At 41.4% G+C, this 23,051-nt stretch overlaps 1 protein-coding gene across 2 annotated transcripts in view; it reads right to left on the bottom strand.

Annotated features, from left to right (window-relative positions):
• Positions 1-23,051, bottom strand: part of ME1 (malic enzyme 1) — a 281,949-nt gene that overhangs the window by 109,035 nt on the left and 149,863 nt on the right. For both annotated transcript variants that reach the window (XM_083177132.1, XM_083177131.1), the window contains exon 6: positions 15,467-15,570. In XM_083177132.1, coding sequence (XP_083033258.1) covers positions 15,467-15,570 — 104 coding nt within the window. The remainder of the gene's footprint in view (positions 1-15,466; positions 15,571-23,051) is intronic.

Genomic DNA, 23,051 nt, shown 5'->3' with positions numbered 1-23,051 from the left:
TTAATGGTCCCGACCGACGCGATGCCCCCGATATTGTGTCCTAGCCGGCAAAATGGACCTGATTTCAAAGGAAATCGGGTCCATCGTATGGATCGTGTACCTTAACTTAAAGGTACACGATCCATAAGATTGTGGCCGTGCTAGGAAACAAGTACCGATGGCTGTTTAAAATATCAAGGTTTAAGATTTTAAAATGCATATTGTTTCTAGTTTACACTACATGTGCTAATGGGCCAGATGTACTAATTCTGGTGAAGTGGAAGGAGATAATGCACCAGCCAATCAACTCCCAACTGTCATTTTCAAACAAAGTTGATTGACTGGTGCTATATCTCCTTCCACTTTATCTCCACTTAATCTCTTCTCCAGGCTTAATACACTTCTCTGCAGCAGTCGTTAATATTATGCCATATAATATTGCCCCAGTTTATTTTCTGAACCATAGTAGTGCCTTAGTTAATGTTTGGCTTCATGGTGGAGCCCTAGTTTATTATATGAACCATAGTAGTGCCCTAGTTCACATTATGGACCTTATTCTAATCTAATCGATGTTTTGTGTCTGCGCAGGTGCATTTCTGCACATGTACGGATGCAGGGTGCGAGCAGGCATGGCGAACTAGATGTTTGATGTCCCGCTCGCACCTAGCAGTGTGGGCAGGGGCGCATGGGGCAGCAGCGGGGGGCATAGCCCATGAGAACACCCAGCGTTTCATGGATGTTCCAATTAAAACGCTGGGCGTTCCCATGAAACTTCTGGACGTTCCCATGAAACCGCTGGGCGTTCCCATGCAAATAGATGGCGATGCGGGTGCCGGGGGCAGGCAGCTGACATCAGCAGATGTCAGGTGCCCACCTGCTTCCCACACAGATCTGTGATTGTTGGAGAAATCATTTGATGGTCACTGACCATCAGATGATATCTCCCCCACACCCAAGACTGCGAATGTATGATTATGCAAATCATCTATTCGCAGCCATGGGGGATTGCGGCATGTGAGGGGGGGGGCAGCCGTGCGGGCGGCATCTGGGGGACTCGCAAGGCTGAGAAATTCGCAGCCTTGTGAGTCAACCAGAATAAGGGCCTACTGTATGTCACATTGTAGGGCTGCCAGTACACATTATGCAACGTAGTACACCCAAATCACACTAGGACATACAGTATCTGGTTGTGAACTGTAATCTGTAACTAAAATCCTTGTGAAATATCAAGGCACAGAATGGTATACTGTATAAGTAGCACTTTGCACTGCAGAAGTCAGCATGTTTACCTCCTTCACAAACTCATTAAGGAGCTCAACAGATGCCAATGAAGAGCCTTAATCTTCTCCAACTGGAAAGCTATAATCTTATAAAACTACAAGAGTGGTCTGCAAGAGTAAGAGGGGTTTGACTCATTGAGAGATGCTTTTTGGGAAGAAAGCACTGTCCTAAATATGTGTGTTTGATTGGTTTGCAGTATTTCAGAGCAGAGATGGTCCCTGGACAAGACTGGTCATGTAGCTACTGTACTGTCACTAGGAACTGGTCCACGAAGCAATGCCTGCCATATGTGCTGGAAGCCATTTCCCAGGCAACAACCAAGAACTCCAGGAAAATGATGGATTTCTGGCCCATGAATGCATCCAGCAGCTTAAACATCCTTCATACAGTCCAGACCAAGCCCACTGTGACTTGCTCATGTACCAACAAATCAAGTACTAGATGAGTGGGACTCATTTTGAATAACCAAAAGCTGAAGTGGAGATCTTCATTTAGCATTTAGAAGACATATACCCCTTTATGGTCTAAAATAACAGATAAAGTAAGGGACTTTATAGAAAAACGTGACCACTATTGCTGAAAGGCGATTTAGTCATGACTGGTTTATTAAATTGCTACAGTACCGTGATTATGGCTAATGTGTTCTAAGATGCAGAGAGCTGTCTTTAGCTGTCTTTAGTTTTCCCTTTATGCTTCTTGGGAATAGACCCTCATTCATACCATTGACATCTCTCTGAAAGTCTTTTTTGATTGGAGGCATTTCAATCCCAGAATAGGAAACCCTACAGATCATCATTAAAATGATTTCAATTGTAGATCTTCAAATGTATTTAAGTATTTAAAATCTGTCATGAAGTGTACCATGAACAATAAACTGCTAATGCTTCAGAAAAATTGGAGTACAGATTAAAAAAAATTGATTAATCTTGGAGCAAATATTTTCTGTGCCAAATTCAATTTATCACTTTTTAGGCCAACCCAACTCAGGAATATTCCTGGGTTTGCTCAATGTCAGTCATTGAAAGTCTGATTTAGCAGGTCAAACTAAAAAAACCCATAAGAAAGACTGTGTTCACTGTTTTCCACCTATCATCCAAAATCAATATAGGAAGCTCCTTCATTAAAAAAATGAATACAATAAAAGAGGCAAAATATTATTTTAGCATATTTGACTGCACTTCATATACTGCACACAACTGTGCGAAATAATAAGGTATGCCAGCATTTCTGATGGACATTGTACTATGGAAGAGAGCTTTATAGACTTTATTGAAACCATACAGTGGTCTCACCGCTGAAAGAGAACAGAAGCTTTACAAAGATGGGTTAGATCCAAGTAATATTCATGGACAGGGTTATGACAACAAAGCAAACATGGCAGAAAAATATAATGTCGTGCAAACAAGACAGAACCAAGTGAACAATCTGACTAGATTTTTTTCCATGTGTTGCACATTCGCTCAATCTAGTAGGAGTTCTTGCAGCCAGTTTGTCTGTGGAAATGATATGTTTCTTTGGAACTGTTCATTTTTTGGGGAGTTCAACAGCCAGATGAGATACATTGACCAATATTCTCAAAATCACCCTGAAAAGTCATAGTAACCACAGATGGTGATCAAATACTCCTGCTATGAAGTCATTAAGTAAACATATGCCAGGAGTTCTTGAGGAATTGAACCAAGTATGTGAAGATACTTTATGTACAGTACAGAAGTGATTTCCTCAGTGGAGAGGCTGATATATCAAATTAATTTGAATTATTATGTGAATGTGCATTTTAAATAATACAGACTATGTCAACCAGGCATTGTAAAAAAAAAGGGATTATCAGTTTACCATGCTGCAAAACTGATAGGTGGAATTGTAAATCTACTACAGACTATGCACGAAGAAAGGGTTGATACAATAATGAAAAGGCAAAGCAAGAGCAAAATTGATGATGATGATGAAGTAGTAGTAGTTCTAGATGATGGTTCCAATATGACCACTGAGCAGGTTTACAAAAGACACTTTCTGAAATTAGTTGGTACTAACTGGCGGGGCAATATTAAGCTTTGGGGTACCCTGTGGAGGGGGGGGAGGGGTAATATTAAAAAATGCATATCTCCCAACATAACCCATTATAGGAGGAACAATATACTCTCTACCAGAACTTCACTCCTAATATATAATTGGCATCACCTGTGTTGAACCATTTAATCAATAAGTATGGTGTCTCAATAGAGATGAATACAATCATAATGTGAGAATCCAAGAATAGAGAATTTTGTCCCTCCTGGAATATGTCATGTTGGGATGTATGGATTGTGTATATTAAATTTACACTAATGCTGAGATTTAAACTAATACTTTAATAATATCCAGACACCCAGTCCAGGAGGAGGAAAAGCTGGGATCCCTGGGTCACTTACAGCTCTCTTCACTCTCCTATCTCTCCTTTGGTTGGGAAGCTCCATTTATACTGTAGCTCTAGAAATCTGATACTACTGTGTCTCGGCCTACACTGCATAATGACCTGCTCACACTCGGACTGCCTGGTTCTGCTGCTGCATAAAAAGAACAGCTAGTGATGTCATTGTGCTCCAGCATCTGACAAAGGGGGTTTGGGGTACAGTATGCCCTGCGCAACTGTTTGCATAAAAAGGTCTTAAAGGTATTTTCTATTGAGTTTCAGTTCCTTACTGGGCCTTCCCTAATAAGTACTTGCACTAAGTCACAAAAGTGTGCTGCTGACTTAGCACTTTATTTATTTAAATCTCCAGATTGCAGCAAAGAAATCTGTAACAATAGGAACGGATTTTCGTGTATTCTTGTAACAATAAGAACAGATTATATATATACACACTTCACACACCTGAAGAAGTCCAGAGGGATGAAACGAGTTGAGCGGGATCTATTCTAATTGTAGTGGATGGATGACTAAATCATTTGAAGTACCACCAGATAAGCCTTTTTCTTTTTGAACATTGTACGGATTTTTAACTGTGTCATTTGCAGTGACAATCAATTGTGTTTAAAATATTGCACTAGTCCGCTTTCTCTATATTCTCTCCTTTTATATGTCCATCTGGTACTGATCACCGGGTAGAGGAGCAGTAAGAGAAGACTTTGACTATAAATGTTTCCTGAAAAGCCAGTGGAACCTATATTGGAACACGCTCATAAAACAGTGGTGGAATACCACTAGAAACGGTACACATTTTAATATTGGGGTGCCGTCTTGTCTTCATGTGGTGAAGGGAGACTAATCAGTTACTAAAATACTACACTAGGAGGCGCCCATCTCACACCTTTTTTTCAGATCTTCATGCACAGGGTTTCTGGGAACAGGAACCCATAGGAGAGGAGCTGCCACTCCAGAAAAGTAGGGGAAGTGTATCTGAAAGTCAGCACAGAACAGTGTAATTTTTAGGACCGATAGATCCAAATTATTATTATTATTATTATTATTATTATTATTAACAGTTTCTTATATAGCGCATACATATTATGCAGCACTTTACAGAGTATAGTTGAACATTCACATCAGTCCCTGCCCCAGTGGAGCTTACAATCTATATTCCCTACCACATATACAAGTGCACACAGACATTCTAGGGTTAATTTTTGTTGGAAGCCAATTGACCTACCAGTATATTTTTGGATTGTGGGAGGACACCGGAGTACCCAGAGTAAACCTACGCAAACACGGGGAGAATATAAAAACTCCGCACAGTTAGGGCCATGGTGGGGACTGAACCCATGACCTCAGTGCTGTGAGGCAGTAATGCTAACCATTACACCATCCGTATAGTGGGGACATTATCAGCGCTAGTACCACTTTGATCCATATATACCTCTGATGAAAACCGTTTATTTTGGTTGAAACAGCTATCAGGTGTACAGCTGTCGTTGTGTGCAATCATGTTTGTACAATAAATCAACTTTTCTTCACCATCCACCCGTGTGCCGGTTCCTATCCTTCTACAACCAAGGGGGGTAAGTGCTTTTCATGTTCTAAAACTTTATGTTCCTGGCACCGGGATTTTTTCTATTTAGAGTGCCATCCTCCAAACCAAAAGTCTATATATATATATATATATATATATATATATATATATATATATATATATAGTCCTTGTGGTGTCAGAGTCTTGTAAACGGAGGTACACTGCAAAAATGTGTTTAATACAACTTCAATGTTTCGGGGCGCTGGTCCCCTTCGTCAGGAACGTTTTGCAGTTTTGCAGTGTACCTCCGCTCGCTACACCACAAGGACTGTATTATTGGACCCAAGTGGTCCCACCTGAAGGCACCAGAGCGAGTGAGTCCCAAGGGACAGCAGAGTGCCGGAGCAAGGACGTTGTGTATATATATATATATATATGTGTATGTATGCGACCTGGCATCCTTCCTCCAGAGAGTATACATCTACACTGCCTCACCGGGTCAGCATATATACCCCAGGACAGGAAGTGATGTCACCACCTGCTGTCCATTGGTCCTACACTTAAAGCATAAAGGCCGTGCTTCTAGAATATATACAACAGTGTAAAAGCAAGACTGGCATGTAATTAAATGATTAACATCAAGGAGTTAAAAACGCTGTATCCTTCTCACTTACGCTAGATGATCGGACGGCTTTAGGTTGCTATAACAACGCAGCTACACTAGTAACATGCTGTGTACAACGTAACGTCACTTCCGCCTAGGAGATAGTCGGAAGTTGACGTGTGGTTACTATAACCACAAGAGTAGTTCTAGCTGTTGGAACGCAAAGCGTCACTTCCTGTTTAGGTTGTGGAACGCAATACGCATTTCCGGTCCAGCGTATTTTCTATTTTTGGTTGTCAGAACACTGTTTTTGCGCTGTGTTTTAACTCCTTGATATTAATCATTTAATTACATGCCAGTCTTGCTTTTACACTGTTGTATATATTCTAGAAGCACGGCCTTTATGCTTTAAGTGTAGGACCAATGGACAGCAGGTGGTGACATCACTTCCTGTCCTGGGGTATATATGCTGACCCGGTGAGGCAGTGTAGATGTATCCTCTCTGGAGGAAGGATGCCAGGTCGCATGTCTGCCTACAGTTGTTTGTAATGCTGTACCTAGTCCTGAGGATGGTCTATATTGGACCGAAACGTAACGTCACGTCGATACGCTTGGTTATCAGATGCCAATAAAAACCAGTTGATGTTTTACCATTTGGTGAGTGCCCTCTTCAATTTCCCTATACCTTGATGTTGATTCATCAGTAGGAGCACCCCCCCTTTTTCTCCACATTGAATAGAGTGCGGACTACTTCCAAAAATTGTATATGTGTATGTATGATGTATGTATGTATGTATATATATATATATATATATATATATATATATATATATATATAAGGAAGAAGAGGTAGATGTGCGCTCTGTCTAGTTCACCACTTCTGTACATTAATGATCATACATTGGTACATAAAAATCACATTTATTCTAATTTTCAATAAAAATGAGTTTGTACAAAATTCAATGTGGATAACAACTTCGAGATATGCAAACTTCTTTGGATACGAAACCCGTTTGGCCATTGATAGAAGAGAGGGCAGGCTAAGGGACATAGAGTGAATGGGGACATGGTGGGGGACATAGCGAATGGGAGTCATACAGTGAAAGAGGGGCAGGCTGGGGAAAATACAGTGAATGGGGGCAGATTGGGGGACATACAGTGAAAACGGAGCAGTGATGGACATTCAGAGTAGGTAGGCAGGCTGGGGGATAGAGTGAATGGATACAGGACACATGGAACATACAGTGAATGGGGGACATACAGAGAAGGATGGTCAGGCAGGGGAATATACTGTAAAGGGGGCAGAGTGGGGGACATACAGTGAATGGGGGCAGGCTGGGGGAAATACAGAGAAGGGGGCAGTCTGGGAAATATATAGTGAAGGGGCAGGCTAGGGGACATAGAGTGAATTGGGGCAGAGTGGTGGACCATTCTGATGTGATTAATGATTCAAAAAATGTCAGACTGAATGGTCGGCCCCTACACGTTTTCACCTCACTAAAACTGGCCCTCGTCACAAACAGTTTGGACACCCCTGGTCTATACCATTAGTTCCCAATGTGCACTGCAGCAAGATCAGTGACCCCTCTGGACTTATTTTCACTGCACTAGTAGTTTGTATTTTCAAAACTAGATAGTGCTACATTAGAAATATAATTAAGGCTTGCAAATAAAGTAACTCTCAGTGACTACAGATGACCCCATACATACATACTTGCTTACTAACTATGTCAGGAGGCCACAAGATTATGGGAGTCCCAAAAGAAGCCTATATTCACCATCAGTAAATTAATTTACAATACTAGACCCGAATAATTTGTACTGCAGACTGCAGCATTAGTTTGTAACATTTAGGTGATATCTAAGATCTTTCCTGCATTTTTTCTTAAATAATCCAAATACTTAAATCATGAGGAAACTGACATGTCCACATGATCATCAGTTTCTCAAAGCCTTTCTTTTATCTTCACAGTATATCCTAAAACTATACACAGTACTGTATATTATAATATCGCATATACTTCTCATTAGAAGAATTCTACCACAAGTTTTCTGAAGCCAGAGTACTGCAGAAAGGTTTATTGCAGCCTCAGCCTAGATAAACAGGTGTGCCCTATAAAATAGAGGTAAGAAACACAGTCAAGTGAAAGACTGGCACCACTTTAGAAGGATTGTTTTACACATGAATGAACTGAGGATAACCAAACTGGGTTAACAAGTAGAATTAAATACATTATATTACACTTTATTTTAAATAAACCAAAAGTGATTAAATCATACTGTATGCTACACAGTATTAGCCGTATACAAGCTTTCAGCATGTGGCTTATAACATTTTATTGAAAAACATCTGGAAAGAGAAGATTCCAAGATGCCAGAAAGACACACAGCCACGGTTCTTTTTATATTGTTGGCTGGCACCCAGTCTTTGGTGAAAATTTACAATCACATATAAAATTTGTGAAAGGGGTTAGCTGTGCTGGCCACAGAATGAGCATAGATGGAAAGAAAATTACAGTGTAATGCTTTTATTTAGTACTATTAAGTATGATTCTTATAAGGGGATATTCCACTAGATAACGTCACCCATAAAGAAGGGCAACCTGGGATATCAGAGTAAAGCAGAGCTGCTACTACTTGTTGAGATGATCATTGTGGGTTATATGCGTAGTATAGGTCTTCTAGGAAGCATTGTTTTACTCATTCTGTAGGCTTGGTGTAATCTAGTAACCGTTGTGTGAGCGTGGACCACACTAGGTAACAATCAGGTACGGTGGCCCACCCAACTGCCCCGCTCTTTGAGCTACACTGACCCAGAGGTCCTTGTCGTGAAACTATACTCAACTGTCTTAACAATGGTGACTAACGGTACATACCCCCTGAATGGCAGACCAGAAGACCCAGCTCTCAACGCTGGGTGCAGAAGACACCACTTCAATCGTTGAGTAATTATTGCCTAAATAAGCTAACTGGAAACTTTACATTGCTTAATAAGCCATCATATGCTACTGGGGTACAAAAGCAAGTCACAGTGATTTTCCTAAAATTAACAATTTCAGGAGATATCAGACTTGTTCTGGAGGTACACAAGTTCTTTAACTGACTAGGAAAACACATTTGAATTTGGTTGGCTCCAAATGTTTTCCTCAGCAGGACAACGATCCCAAATATAAAGCAATGTCTTTAAGAACTATCTTCAGCATCAAAAAGATCAATAAATCCTGGAATTGATGATTTGGCCCTTACAAAGCCCTGATATCAACATCATCAAGTCTGGAATTACATGAAGAGACAGAAGGATTTGAGCAAGTCAACAGCAATAGAAAATCTTTGCAGAGTTCCTTCAAAAACTGTGCAAGTGCGCCTAGAAGAATTGTTGCTGTTTTGAAGACAAAAGTTGGGCACACAAAATATTGTTTAAATTTCTCTTTCTCTCTGTTCATTAACTTTGCATTGTGATATGTGTGTGAGTGTGTGTGTGTTCCTGAACTTATTATTTCAGAAAAATAGCACTGAAGGTGAATATTGGAACTTAAATCCGCTCATGGTGTCAATGAGTAAAGATACTAAAAAACAGAAAGAGGACATATTTGCCTATAGTAACCAATCAAATTCTATCTATTGGCCCTTATTCTGCTTGCCTTGCTCGGGCACATATTCATTCCCAGAACATTTCTTTGTGCACTGTGCAAGTGTACCATTCGCACAGCACATGTGCAGTTTTGGGCAACCGTGCACGCTCGCGACCTTACAAATAGAAATACCCTAGCAATCAAACTCGTACAGAGTAGGCATAATGTGGGCGTGTGGATGGGCACGGCCACAAAACTGGGCGGTAATAGGATAGGACTGCTGAGAAGTGTAAATGGTTAACTGGAAAAGTGTGCTTTCCGTGAGGCTGCCATGTAGTTAGTAAATTGATTAATGAGTGAAACTTGCATGCTGCAGCGGTGTTTATTGCGTGCAGGTGCATGTAGTTTATCAATTGTGCGTGTTGATTGCCTGTGCAAATTCGGGGGCTGAGAAACGGCTGGGCTGTGAGGCGTGAGACTTACTTTTATGGAGAAAATGATTTTGCGCTCGATCAGTCAGAGCGCTTGCACAGTGGAGCGAAGCCACCGCCCAGCACATGTAGCCACCACCCCAGTATATGCCCTGGTTACCGCCCAGTTTTGTGGCCGTTCCCATCCACACGCCCACATTACGCCTACTCTGCACGAGTTTGATTGCTAGGGTATTTTTATTTGTAAGGTCGCGAGCGTGCAAGGTTGCCAGCATAATTTGAGACTAATTGGTTAATGGGTTGAAAATTACTTCCAAGCAAATTTGTGCTGTGGCGTGTGAAACACCCGCAGAGCCTGTTCGCTCGGCCGCCCGCCCACTGGATATCCGAGCAGACAGGCTGGGATCCGTGTGAACACGTTAGCGTCCGTGCATTTGCACGCCACTCCCCTTTGTGTTTATATCCAAAGAAATGGATTTGCTAGTCATATGGGCGTGTCTTCGCTCTTCGTGCGCGTGTGCGATCCTTCGCTTGGCTACGTATGGAAATGGTGAAGAGAGAATAAAAATGGTGTTGTCTTTTTGTACTTTTCTTGTAGATTTCCTTTATAACTACTGTATAACTGAAGGGTTAATAGTAAAACTGCTTCCTTGAAATCTAGCACTTCTCCTGCCACATCAACATGAATCCCAAACCTGGCAACATTTTCCACTTGCTGTAAATAGAGCCTCAGTGCAGTCCCAGACTTCTCAATACTGCTTAAAGCTCTGACAACATTTCTTCTCATATTCTCAATGAAAGAATGTGTCTCCTCCTATGTAGCTAGAAATCCAAATTTAGCTTATAGAAAAGATATTAGAAAACTAAAATAACAGTATGCCAGCACATTCTTTCCCATTTAGAGATATGGAGAGAAACAAAGGAGCTCTCTGTCAGCGAAATAACATTTTATATGTGGGTGCCCTTTTTTGTTATTTTATAATAACATTTTAGACAGCTGATTAGTTATAATACGTGTATTATCTTTCAGCAACAGCCACTTAGACACAAGTCAGTTCTTCTTATTTCATTAATACTGTAGCACACCGGCACGGAACTGCATTGAATTGCAGAGTCAAAGAATATTTCAAATTTAAGAGTTGCAAACACTGATAAAAATGTAAATAGTTTGTGTGACTTCAATGGGGTGGGTGCAGAATTGCCTGAAAAGTGCACCCTAAGATCAGGGCCGGATTAAAGCAGGGGCAAAAGGGGTCAGTACCCCTGGGTCCCCGTCTAGCTAGGGGCCCCCTGTGGTTGGCATGTATCTTGAATTTTTTTTAATTTTTTTTTTTTTTAGCTAAAGGTTTTATGCATGGGAGTGGGGTAGTGCTGCAGCTTCACCTATATGCCAATGTGACAATGATTAATGGTGCTGAGCATGGGGTGCCAAGGCACACTGACTGCACAAGTGTTCAGTGCATTACTGGGAGTTGACTAAGTCACATGACAATTTGCACAAAAGGGCAGAAACTGAGAGGTTTGTGATAAGCTCTGATTGGTGGAGCTCATTACATGCTTCTCAGGCCCATGGAGGACAGCAGCAGCAACCTAGTCATGGGAGGGTTTTTAATCAGAAGCAGCACTGGGACTGTGAGGTCTCCTACAGTCCTAAAGAGTAAGGTGCAGAGGGTCAAACACAGGCTTTTCATGTGGTATGTATGTATGTATATATATATATATATATATATATATATATATATATATATCCCCCTACAGTTACCCATTGACCAAGTTTATACTGCCTTTATTCTGTAATAATTCCGGGTACTCCGGTTTCCTCCCACAATCCAAAAATATACTGGTAGGCTAATTGGCTCAGAACAAAACTAACCCTAGAATTTCTGTGTGTGTGTGTGTATATATGTATATATATTTGAACATTCACATCATCCCTGCCCCAGTGGAGCTTACAATATAGATTGTAAGCTCCACTGGGGCAGGGACTGATGTGAATGTTCAAATATTCTCTGTAAAGCGCTGCGGAATATGTATGCGCTATATAAGAAACTGTTAATAAATAAATAACATAGGTGGTTTTCTAGTGCTGAAAACTGTCATCTACCTCATTGTGCTTTCAACTCATGTGGTATTATAAACAAAAAAAATACAGTTATTTGATTTGTTTTGACATGGTACTGAAGCAATGACAGTAAAGCAAAGGTTACGAACGAGTCTGCTGAATAGTAGCATCTCAGTACCACATATAAAGGTCATGTAAGACAATATCCTCTCAGAAAGAGGTTTCAAACTCTTTTCCAAAACAGCTTTTTAAAACATTAAGGGGAAACATTATGATGATATTAAAGTAAGACAACAAAGGAAATAAGTAACTAATTTACTTCTTGCAGTGGCATCTAGAGTTTCAGGCTGGCCAATGAAGACTACATGATTAGCACAGTCGGCCTGGCAGATAAACAAGGGCGAGAAAAAGTGTCATTCATTTGTTGTAACTTTTCGCGCTCCACCTTCTAGTGTAGGTCTGCTACAGTGCTACCCCAAGATCAACAAGAAGAACAACAAGAAGAGAACAGTAAGATGAATACTGAGAAGAATAAGAACATAGAGGCTGAAGTTGAAGCAATTGGGCTTCCATATAATCTGGAAAAGCATTTAAGGGTATGCATGAGTTATACAGTATGTCTCATATTTCAGTTATAGCAAAGATAAGCACATTGAGAAATAGTCCCACTGTAGACTATTCCATATTTCAAAATCCCATACCAATACAAGCACCTCAGATGCTAAATGACATGCCTTGTTACTGGATTCATTGGTATTCTACTTAACCACTTGAGTACCAACATCTCTGACAGATGTGCAAAATATCCGCTAAAAATGACAGCGTCGCTCACATTTGTTATATAAATTCAACTAATAAATGCTGTGTAAAAATATATTATATTTCCTATATACAGGTAAGGTAAACATTAGAGGTCATTATGATGAATAAAATTGTTTGCTTGGCAATTTTCACACCTATTTTGGCAAATTCACTTGGCAACAAAGGGTTAAGGATTGGTGGAAGGGCAAAGTTACCTGAAACTTCAATCTTACTATCTAAGGTTTTTCATTCAATCTTTTTCATTTATATTCAATGCCATTTTCTTGTACTATTATTAAGGTCTGTATTTTGACCTTGTCGCGATTTTAAATGTCGGTATTTTGACCATGTCGGTATTTTGACCATCGGTCAATAGCTGTCTGTATTTTGACCGTCGGGATTTTGACTGCCGGGATTTCATACCGAATCCGGAGGAGCAAGGGGAGGCGGAGCACCGTGGCTCCAAGTTGAATGAGTGCAGACGCTCCAATACTGGCAGAACGGTCGCGGGGACCAGGGACCAGCCCAGCCTGCAGCTACCACAAGTCTCTGCACCCTTCTTCCCACGATCCCTGCTGACGCAGCCTAGTTAGGTCAGCTCGGCTGCACTACCGGCGGCTGCCCTGCTCGGACTGACATGTTTATTACTGGCAGCTAGCGGAGCCTTGACACTAGCTCCGGGAGATACTAGTCCAGAGACTCCACTCACTGCCATTAATAGCCATGTCGCTCAGAGCAGAGCAGGGTGGTCGCCGGAAGTGCGGCGGAGCTGACCGTTCAGGGATAGTGAAAGGAAAGGTGCAGAGACTTGGCTGCCTGCGTTAGCTATGTGCGCAGCACTGCTGGCTGCTTGCCCGCTGATCTCAGTTTAGGCAGGCAGCGCCAGCGTGTGCCCCACAGACCAACCAAGCCGCCCCTAGGCATTGCAAACACCCTAGGCAATTGCCTAGTTTGCCTATGCCTAGGGCCAGCTCTGGGAGCAGGTCTACAGAAGGGTGGACACACAGGAGCAGGCCTACAGAAGGAAGGACACACAGGAGCAGGTCGACAGAATGGAGGACTCACAGGAGCAGGTCTACAGAAGGGAGGACACACAGGAGCAGGTCTTCAGAAGGGGGGACATACAGGAGCAGGTCTACAGAAGGGAGGACACACAGGAGCAGGTCTACAGAAGGAAGGACACACAGGAGCAGGTCTACAGAAGGGAGGACACACAGGAGCAGGTCTACAGAAGAGGACACACAGGAGCAGGTCTACAGAAGGGAGGACACACAGGAGCAGGTCTACAGAAGGGAAGACACACAGGAGCAGGTCTACAAAAGGGAAGACACACAGGAGCAGGTCTACAGAAGGGAGGACACACAGGAGCAGGTCTACAGAAGGAAGGACACACAGGAGCAGGTCTATAGAAGGGAGGACACACAGGAGCAGGTCTAAACACAGTATTTGCATTTGCTACATATCCAGAAAAAGAAAAGAAAGAGAGAGAATTAACAAAGCATAATACATATAGTAAACAGATATGAGAATTTGGGGAAGGGAAGAGGGAGGGGAGGAAGAGACACCAGACTACTATCAAGATCAGAACATACTTGAGAGGGCAATTTCAGTATTGAGACATCAGTTAATCCATCACGCAGGAAGAGTACATAGTGTATTATCTAATCGTCTGTACAAAAAACATTCAGTAGTATCAAAAAGTTTAAATATATGTGTCTGTACTTCAGGGGCCAAGCTAACAATAAACAATTCCCATTTTTTCATAAACTTTTTAACACCATTTTCTACATCTGGAAGGGAAGCACGACGTTCACAATATAAAACCCTAATAAGAGCATTTTTTACCGCCTCCAAGGAGGGGGTAGAACATTTTATCCAATTAATATCTGCTTTTTGGCAATGGTCAATATGACTGATACGACCGGTATAATATCAGACCTGTTTGTGATAGAGTGCAAGCTAGAAAATTCCAAAAATAAACAGGCCCAAAAATAAACAAGCATTTCTATAGGTATTTAAAAAACTGCATTATTTATTAAATATACTAATAATAATACTAATACTAATAATAACAATAATAATAATAATTATTATTATTATTATTATTATTATTATTATTATTATTAATATTATAGCAAGTTTAAACTTTTCATTTTGCATGATTATGCATATTTTAAACCACCTTGTGTTTGATTCTGCAAAACTTAATCTAGCAGATTAAATTGCCTGTGAGATTCTTCATTTCTATCTACCACATACAATTCTGTGCATACTTCAGCGTATTTGGGAGTCCTGTGATTGGTATAGTATCTGCAATAAGCTGGAGTATCCTACCTACCTGTGTAAAAAAAGTCAATTATAATACAAGCAACCCAAACGCAAGTTACGCAACCCAAAAGTACCATAAGCAAGCCTAAATCATATGAAAACTAGACCGTTCATTGAAATCAGGAGTATTCTGCAGAAAGGAGGATGGTTGGGAAGTATGATATGAGTGTAGTAGATATTATCTTACCTCAGTAGGTTAATGAGATACAAATAAACAAATGCTTCTAATCAGTAGTGTTAAGAGACGGTGCAAAATGCTAAAGATTAACCATGTCTGCGGACCCGGACCTGCCAGAGAAGCATGGCCACGTCCTTAATAGGACATTGTCATGGCAACTTTAGTGGCACCCCACTAAAGAGGGCCCAATATTCACAACAGGGCATGGCCAAGCCACCCTTGTACTGGGACACACAAGTTGTCCTGGTGGCCTTGTTTCTCCTACACTTTATGAACTGTACTATCAGAATAGTTTTTGTACCTGTCGGTCACAGCTTTCATGAATTCCTCCAGAAGGTCATCATAAGGTTTGTTTCTCACTCTTTTATGCCTTAATCCAATATACAGTGGGTCTTTTAGTAACTCCTGTGGAAAATAAAGATACAATTATCAACTTTTTTTCTATACATGTATGGTAAATAATGTATTGGTATTATATACTTATGTTCTGATACTTCTGAACAATATAACTCCCATATACACCTAAGTCATGATGACTAGGGTTGCCACCTCTCCCAGATTTCCGGGATTCTCCAGGATTTGGTGGCAAACCAACAAGGAGGCTTTTCTAGTCACCCGGATTCCGGGATTCTCCCGGAATCCGGGAGATGGGAAAAGCCTAGTCGGCCTTCCACACTGTGATGGGGTTTTTATGCTTCACGTCATGAGCGCACCTTATTTTCCTGTCACCCGACCCACCACAGTCGCCACTTCCGGGAGTATCGGGTAGGAACAGGACTCGCTCCGCCGCTGGTTGCTTCCTTGTAGTCTGCGAGACATGGCAGAGACCATGGTGGACACGCGTCGGCTACGCAGTAAGCCACAGAACCTGAACGTCGCATTCAAGCCACAGAACCTGAACGTCCATTTTCTGGAGATCAAGGGGTGCAGACCCCACATGGTGGAAGTGGGCTGCACCCATTATACTACTCACGAGGTCCGACTGAAGGTGAGACTTCCCTGAGGTGTCCCCAAGAGACCTGTGGTGTTTAGAATGCTGCCATGGCTTATGGATGGGGATATAATCATTTGTCAGAGCCAGGGGAGGGGTTCATAGTAGCTGCTGCATGTTGTGGGTGTTCTACATACATGTTACAGGTGCTGCTAATCAGTCAGACTGGGTGTATGGATTTTATGTGCTGCCTGTAAAGGAGTTTTGTGCCCCCTTAATTGTGTATATTATATACATATAAAAAAAAAAAAAATATATATTTTATAAGGAGGCACAAATCTCCATCACAGGCAGCAACGGGGATGAACTTACACCCCCTCCCACAGTATTACAGAATTCTGTGGGGCTTACTGGTAATTTCTGCTCATTCCCTGTGTTAGAATGTCGTTCATTTTCATCCCCTTCCCCACATGGTAATTGACTAATGTACTCCAAACCTCTGATGGGGAAAATGTTTTAACTGTTTTTTTTTTGTTTTTTTTTTGTCTGATGCGGGTCGCGATCATAACCCCGGCCTCTTACTGATTAGGCTCCACCCACTTGGGGGTGGTTCCTCCAGGAATCGATGATGCATGAGGTGGCAACCCTAGTCATGACCTCTCACTATTAGACAGTGTTTTGTTATTTTCATTTTATTCTGCATATGTCAAGCCATAACATCTGTTATTCTACAGAAAAAAAGTGAAATATAGTTATGTTCCATTGAGTTATCAATAAATATTTGTGGAATACAGTATACTAGTAGGCCCGCCCAAGGCAAATGCTTCGAAAGCTAGTCTGCTACCTTGGGATTACTTATGTTTTTGCATGTATGAGAGAAAGATATGTAGTTTCCATTACTGCCAACAGATGGCAGTGTTTCAGAGACACACAATCAGACACTATACATATATATATATATATATATATATATATATATATATATATATATATATATATATATATATATATATAGAGAGAGAGAACTTGATGTCCAGCACAGCCACTTACGGTAATTCCTTATGTGGGTGCCCGTGTCAAACACACAATACTCGTTCCCAAAGACACAGCACTCCACTTGTAATGCAAAATTCTTTTAATCCGCAACGTTTCAAAGCTACTGCTTTGTCCTCGCCTGAGGACAAAGCAGTAGCTTTGAAACGTTGCGGATTAAAAGAATTTTGCATTACAAGTGGAGTGCTGTGTCTTTGGGAACGAGTATATATATATATATATATATATATATATATATATATATCTACAAGTAAAAGAAAAGCGGGCACATATGTGGTCTACCTACTCGTTTGTCCATGCGGAAAACGGTATGTGGGCCAAACTAAAAGAATGCTTAAAATCCGCATCTTGGAGCATTACCGCAATATTAAAAATGGTCTCTTATCCCACAGTGTACCCCGGCACTTTAAGACCTGCCAAGCTGGTAATCAAGATGGTATGCAATTTATGGGACTGGAACATGTAGTTCTAGATATACGAGCTGGCAATAGAGACACTCTGCTCCTTCAAAGAGAGTCATACTGGATATATGTGTTAAGGTGCCCACACACTAGAAAGATCTGCGATCATAAGATGTGCGCATAAATTAGCCTTCAAATCTTTTGTCCGATCTGGACAAAAGATTTCAGGCAAGTGCACATCTTTACCAAAGATTTTTCTTAAGATCCCGTGTGCGTTCCTATGGATCTTTTGTTAAATCTTCTGATCTTTTGTGCAGCACGTAAGATCAGAAGATTTAGCAAAAGATCCACGGGAGCGAGCATCGGCCGATTTTCGACCGATTATCGGTAAATATCGGTCGATATATCGGCCGATTTATCGAAAATCGGTCAATCGGCCCAAAAATCGTTCTAGTGTGTGGGCACCTTTAGACACGTTGTATCCTACAGGTCTGAATGAAGGGATGGAGATTACTCCCTTCCTAAAATAAAGTGTCAGAATTTTGCTTTTATAAACAAAGTGTGAGTCTATTTCTGCCATTTTTCTGCTATTTTTATTCTTATTTTTACTGCTATTTTATCATGTGACATATTTAGCATATATTGCTGTCACTTTTTAGACGGGTGTGCATAAATGTATTCTACGCACCTTTGGTTACGCTGATAAATCTCTATTCTAGAATGATTTTATGATATATGTATGTATTTGTATGCAATTCTGTTATATTGTCATTTTATATCATGGTATTATTGTGTTACAATTGCCTATACTGTCAGGAGATTTCATCCTAAAATGCAGAACGCTGCCATTTCATGCTTTCTTATGTCAGAGAATCTGACAGGCAATTAGTGCACAAACTCGCCGCATGTTTGCTGACACTGTAAGAGGACTTAAGCTGGCCATACATCAGAAAGATCTATCTTAAGATCAATTGCGCTCATGATTGTGTACAATTTCCCTTGAAATCCCCGGTAGTCTTTGGTGGTTTTTGGACACACAATCTACTCACAATCCATCATACAATCAGTCATACAATCCATCTGCTGCATGATTGTGTACACAAGATGTGCACACAATCTGCATACAATCAGACATACAATCCATCTGCTGATTGATTGTATACACAAGATGTACACACAATCTGCATACAATCCATCTTTAAAATCAATTGAGATTGTATGATTGGATACAATATCTTTCTGATGTATGGCCACCTTAAGCCTGACGCTAGGCCAGCCCTCTGACGAAGTCCGGTGTGACGAAATGCGTAGGGGCGTGGCCTAGCGTCTCTGTGATCGTGTGCTCGAGAGCTGTAAGGAGTGTAACCTCTCCAACTGTCTGTTTTATGCTCTACATACCAGCGGCAGGTAACAGCCGCAGCTTGCGGTACGTGACCCTACCCGATTGTTCTTAAAATCTTTCTTGTCAAATAAAAAAGTGGCAACACACTATCAGAGCGCCCACTTTTCTTTTACTTGTAGATATACTGACCCATTTGGATTCGGGATATATAAGTGGAGCAGCCGGTTTAAGATACAAGCACAGTGTCGACCCTTAAGGAACTAATACCCACAGGTGTGAGGACAAAAGACGCCCGACCTTTGTGGAACTCTGGGAATTATCCCCTGGGACTGGTATCGTTAACTACAAAAACATTCTCTATATTACTTTTGCGCATTGGCACTTTTCTTTTATATATATATATATATATATATATATATATATATATATATATGAGAGAGAGAGAGAGAGAGTCATCACAATCATAATTTAATGTTGTTATTCTGATAGCGATGCCAAAACATAATTGATGACCTGTGTATCTGGATATGATTTGGTAAGTTTATCTCCTACAGTAAATGGAGTACAGTTTGGCATATCTTGTGGTGCTGTTCTATGTTACAATGTCTACTCCGTTCCGATCAAAACCTTGGCTATATGATTCTTCCATATGCAGTTCTTAGTGTAAGTGGTTTATGAAGCTGTATAAAATCATGTTCTATAAATAAAGATAAAAGCAAAAAGATCATAAAAGTGAGCTCTGTTTTTGCATAAAAATGTCCGTTACTCTATAATAGCTTTTGAGTTTTGATCTTAGTGGATGAACTACATCAGGGTTATATTATATGATGTTGTAGCAGTGGTCGAAGTGGGGCGGTATACGGGGGTATGGCATACCCCCACTTTAATCTGAAGATAAAAAAAAAAAGTTTTTTTTCCCCCTCAGGATGCTCTCTGATCACTCAGCAGCACATATTGTGCTTTTGTAATACCCCTGTACAACGGGGCAGTCTGGCAGGGGACGTTGATGGACAGGGGGGTGTCCGAAGGTGCGCACTCTATTCACTCTTTACTTTTCCATACCCCCACTTCAAAATTTCCATACCCCCACTTCAAAATTTCCACTTCGACCACTGTGTTGTAGTGAATGATTTGCAAGTCTGTGTGTAGAAAGGGAACTAAGGATAAATTAACAGAAATTTTAGCTGTATAAAATTATTATGTGCATACGTGGAACAATAACCGCACATATATCCAATTCACGTAAACATTTCTCTGTTAGCCCTAGGTTGTGAGTCATTAATTAGGAAAATCATAGCAGGTTTCTATGAATTATAAACAGTCACATTACCATACCTCCCAACTTTGTGCGTTCAGCAGTCGGGGCGTGGCCTAATTCGGGGGCGTGGCCTATACTTGTGGCTCTCCCGCGAGGCCACGCCCCCATTTTGCCGCTATGGGGGCATGACCCAGAGGCTCTGTGAGCCTCTAGCCATGCCCCCAGCCCCCTGGCTGCGGGAATAGACGCTGTGCGCATGCGCACAGCGTTTATTCCCCGCTGCTTAGCAGCTGACAAGGGGGGACTCCCAACAGCCCCCCCACACCGCGGGACACTGCCGCCCGCGGGTGGGACAGCGGGACAGGCCCTGATAATCGGGACTGTCCCGCTAAAATCGGGACTGTTGGGAGGTATGCATTACATCATAATATACCTCCCAACTGTCCCGTTTACTGCAGAAATGTCCCAGTTTTCGCAGAAGTGTCCCTGACATAAACAACATAAACAATTTACTATGCACTAATACAGAGGTGATGATGTAACCATAGCAACAACGTAATGCACTGTACACTAATACAGAGGTGACTGTGTAACCATATGGATGCACTGTGCACTAATACAGAGGTGACTGTGTAACCATAGCAACAACATAAACAATGCACTGTGCACTAATACAGAGGTGACCGTGTAACCATAGCAATGCACTGTGCACTAATACAGAGGTGACTGTGTAACGCTAGCAAAAACAAACAATGTACTGTGCACTAATACAGAGGTGACTGTAGAACCATAGCAACAACATAAACAATGCACTGTGCACTAATACACTAATACATAGGTGACTGTGTAACCATAGCAACAACATAAACAATGCACTCTGCACTAATACAGAGGTGACTGTGTAACCATAACAACAATATAAACAATGCACTGGGCACTAATACAGAGGTGACTGTGTAACCATAGTGATGCAGTGTGTACTAATACAGAGGTGACTGTGTAACCATAGCAACAACATAAACAATGCACTGTGGACTAATACAGAGGTGAGTGTGTAACCATAGCAGCAACAACATAAACAATGCACTGTGCACTAATACATAGGTGACTGTGTAGCCATAGCAAAAACAAACTCCAGGGCCTGCCACATGACTTGGGAGTTTACCGTGGCTCAGTAAAAGGTGCACCTTGAGAAAGACCAATTAATGGTAGAAACGCGTTGGTGAGCAGCTGGAGACCGGAGCCTGTGGGAGAGTTACCGCACACAAGGGGAGCAGTCAGTAGCCGCCAAGCGAAAGCCTGAGACATCTGCGGCACTGACCGGCTTTATAAAGATCCCAAGCCTGCTGAAGCACTCCTGAGCGCTGTCATTATAATAATCTTGGCCGTGAGACCCCACTGACCTGCAGGCGCTAGCGGGACAGACGGGAGGGTGACACGTGTGCTTCTAATAGCCGTGCACCTAGCTCGGAGACATCAGCCCCCTGTCCACTATCCCTAACACACGGAGGTAATCTGAAGGACAGCCGCAGTGGCAGCGCGACGTCCAGAAGAGGAGTCCTAGTGTGACAAGTGGATTTATATCATCAAGTGGAGAGGAGAGAAAAATTGCTTCCCCCGGAGGTCCGGTGAGCTCAAAGTAAAACTTTGTTGAAGTGGAAATAACTGTTTTTAAATGTGTATTGCAATTTTTGCAATTTTTATTATTTTTTCCTTAAAGAGGAAATTTTTTCTCTGATTTGGTTGGTGGAAATAAAGTATTGGCTGTATTAAGAAAAGTGCAAGGATCATATATATTTTTTCCTCAAGAACTGTTTAATATTCCTCTGCATACCCTACAGAAAATCTGGGACATATACTCACCAGCGCTGCAGTTAGCCATTAATTACACCATTTTATGTGTAATAGGCATTATGGTGTAAAATTTTTGTCCCTGTATCAACCTTGGAAGCAGTAGCATAAGAGCAGGTCCGCAGAGGAGCTCTGTCTGTGGGGGCCCCAGGAAGTTGTTGTACCGGGGCCGAGGATTTCTCTTGGCGGCCCTGACCATAGCAACAACAAACAATGCACTGTGCACTAATACAGATGTCACTGTGTAACCATAGCAACAATATAAACAATGCACTGTGCACTAATACAAAGGTGAGTGTGTAACCATAGCGATGCACTGTGCACTAATAAAGAGGTGACTATGTAACCATAGCAACAACATAAACAATGCACTGTGCACTAATACAGAGGTGACTGTGTAACCATAGCAACAACATAAACAATGCACTGTGCACTAATACAGTGGTGACTGTGTAACCATAACAACAACATAAACAATTCACTGGGCACTAATACAGAGGTGATTGTGTAACCATAGCAAAAACATAAATAATGCACTGTACGCTAATACAGATGTGATTGTGTAACCATAACAACAACATAAACAATGCACTGTGCACTAATACAGAGGTGACTGTGTAACCATAGAGATGCATTGTGCACTATTACAGAGGTATTTGTGTAACCATAGCAAAAACATAAACAATGCACTGTGCACTAATATAGAGGTGACTGTGTAACCAAAGAGATGCACTGTGCACTAATACAGAGGTGACTGTCTAACCATAGAGATGCATTGTGCACTAATACAGAGGTATTTGTGTAACCATAGCAAAAACATAAACAATGCACTGTGCACTAATACAGAGGTGACTGTGTAACCATAGCAACAACATAAACAATGCACTGGGCACTAATACAGAGGTAATTGTGTAACCATACCAACAACATAAACAATGCACTGTGCACTAATACAGAGGTGAATGTGTAACCATAGCCACAGAATAAACAATGCGCTGTGCACTAATACAGAGGTGACTGTGTAACTAACCATAGTGATTCACTGTGCAC

Source organism: Crinia signifera, chromosome 3 (genome assembly GCF_055691185.1).
Source record: "Crinia signifera chromosome 3, ASM5569118v1, whole genome shotgun sequence".
NCBI lineage: Eukaryota > Metazoa > Chordata > Amphibia > Anura > Myobatrachidae > Crinia > Crinia signifera.
The sequence above is the reverse complement of the archived record's forward strand: the minus strand, read 5'-3'. Positions and strand labels throughout refer to the sequence as shown.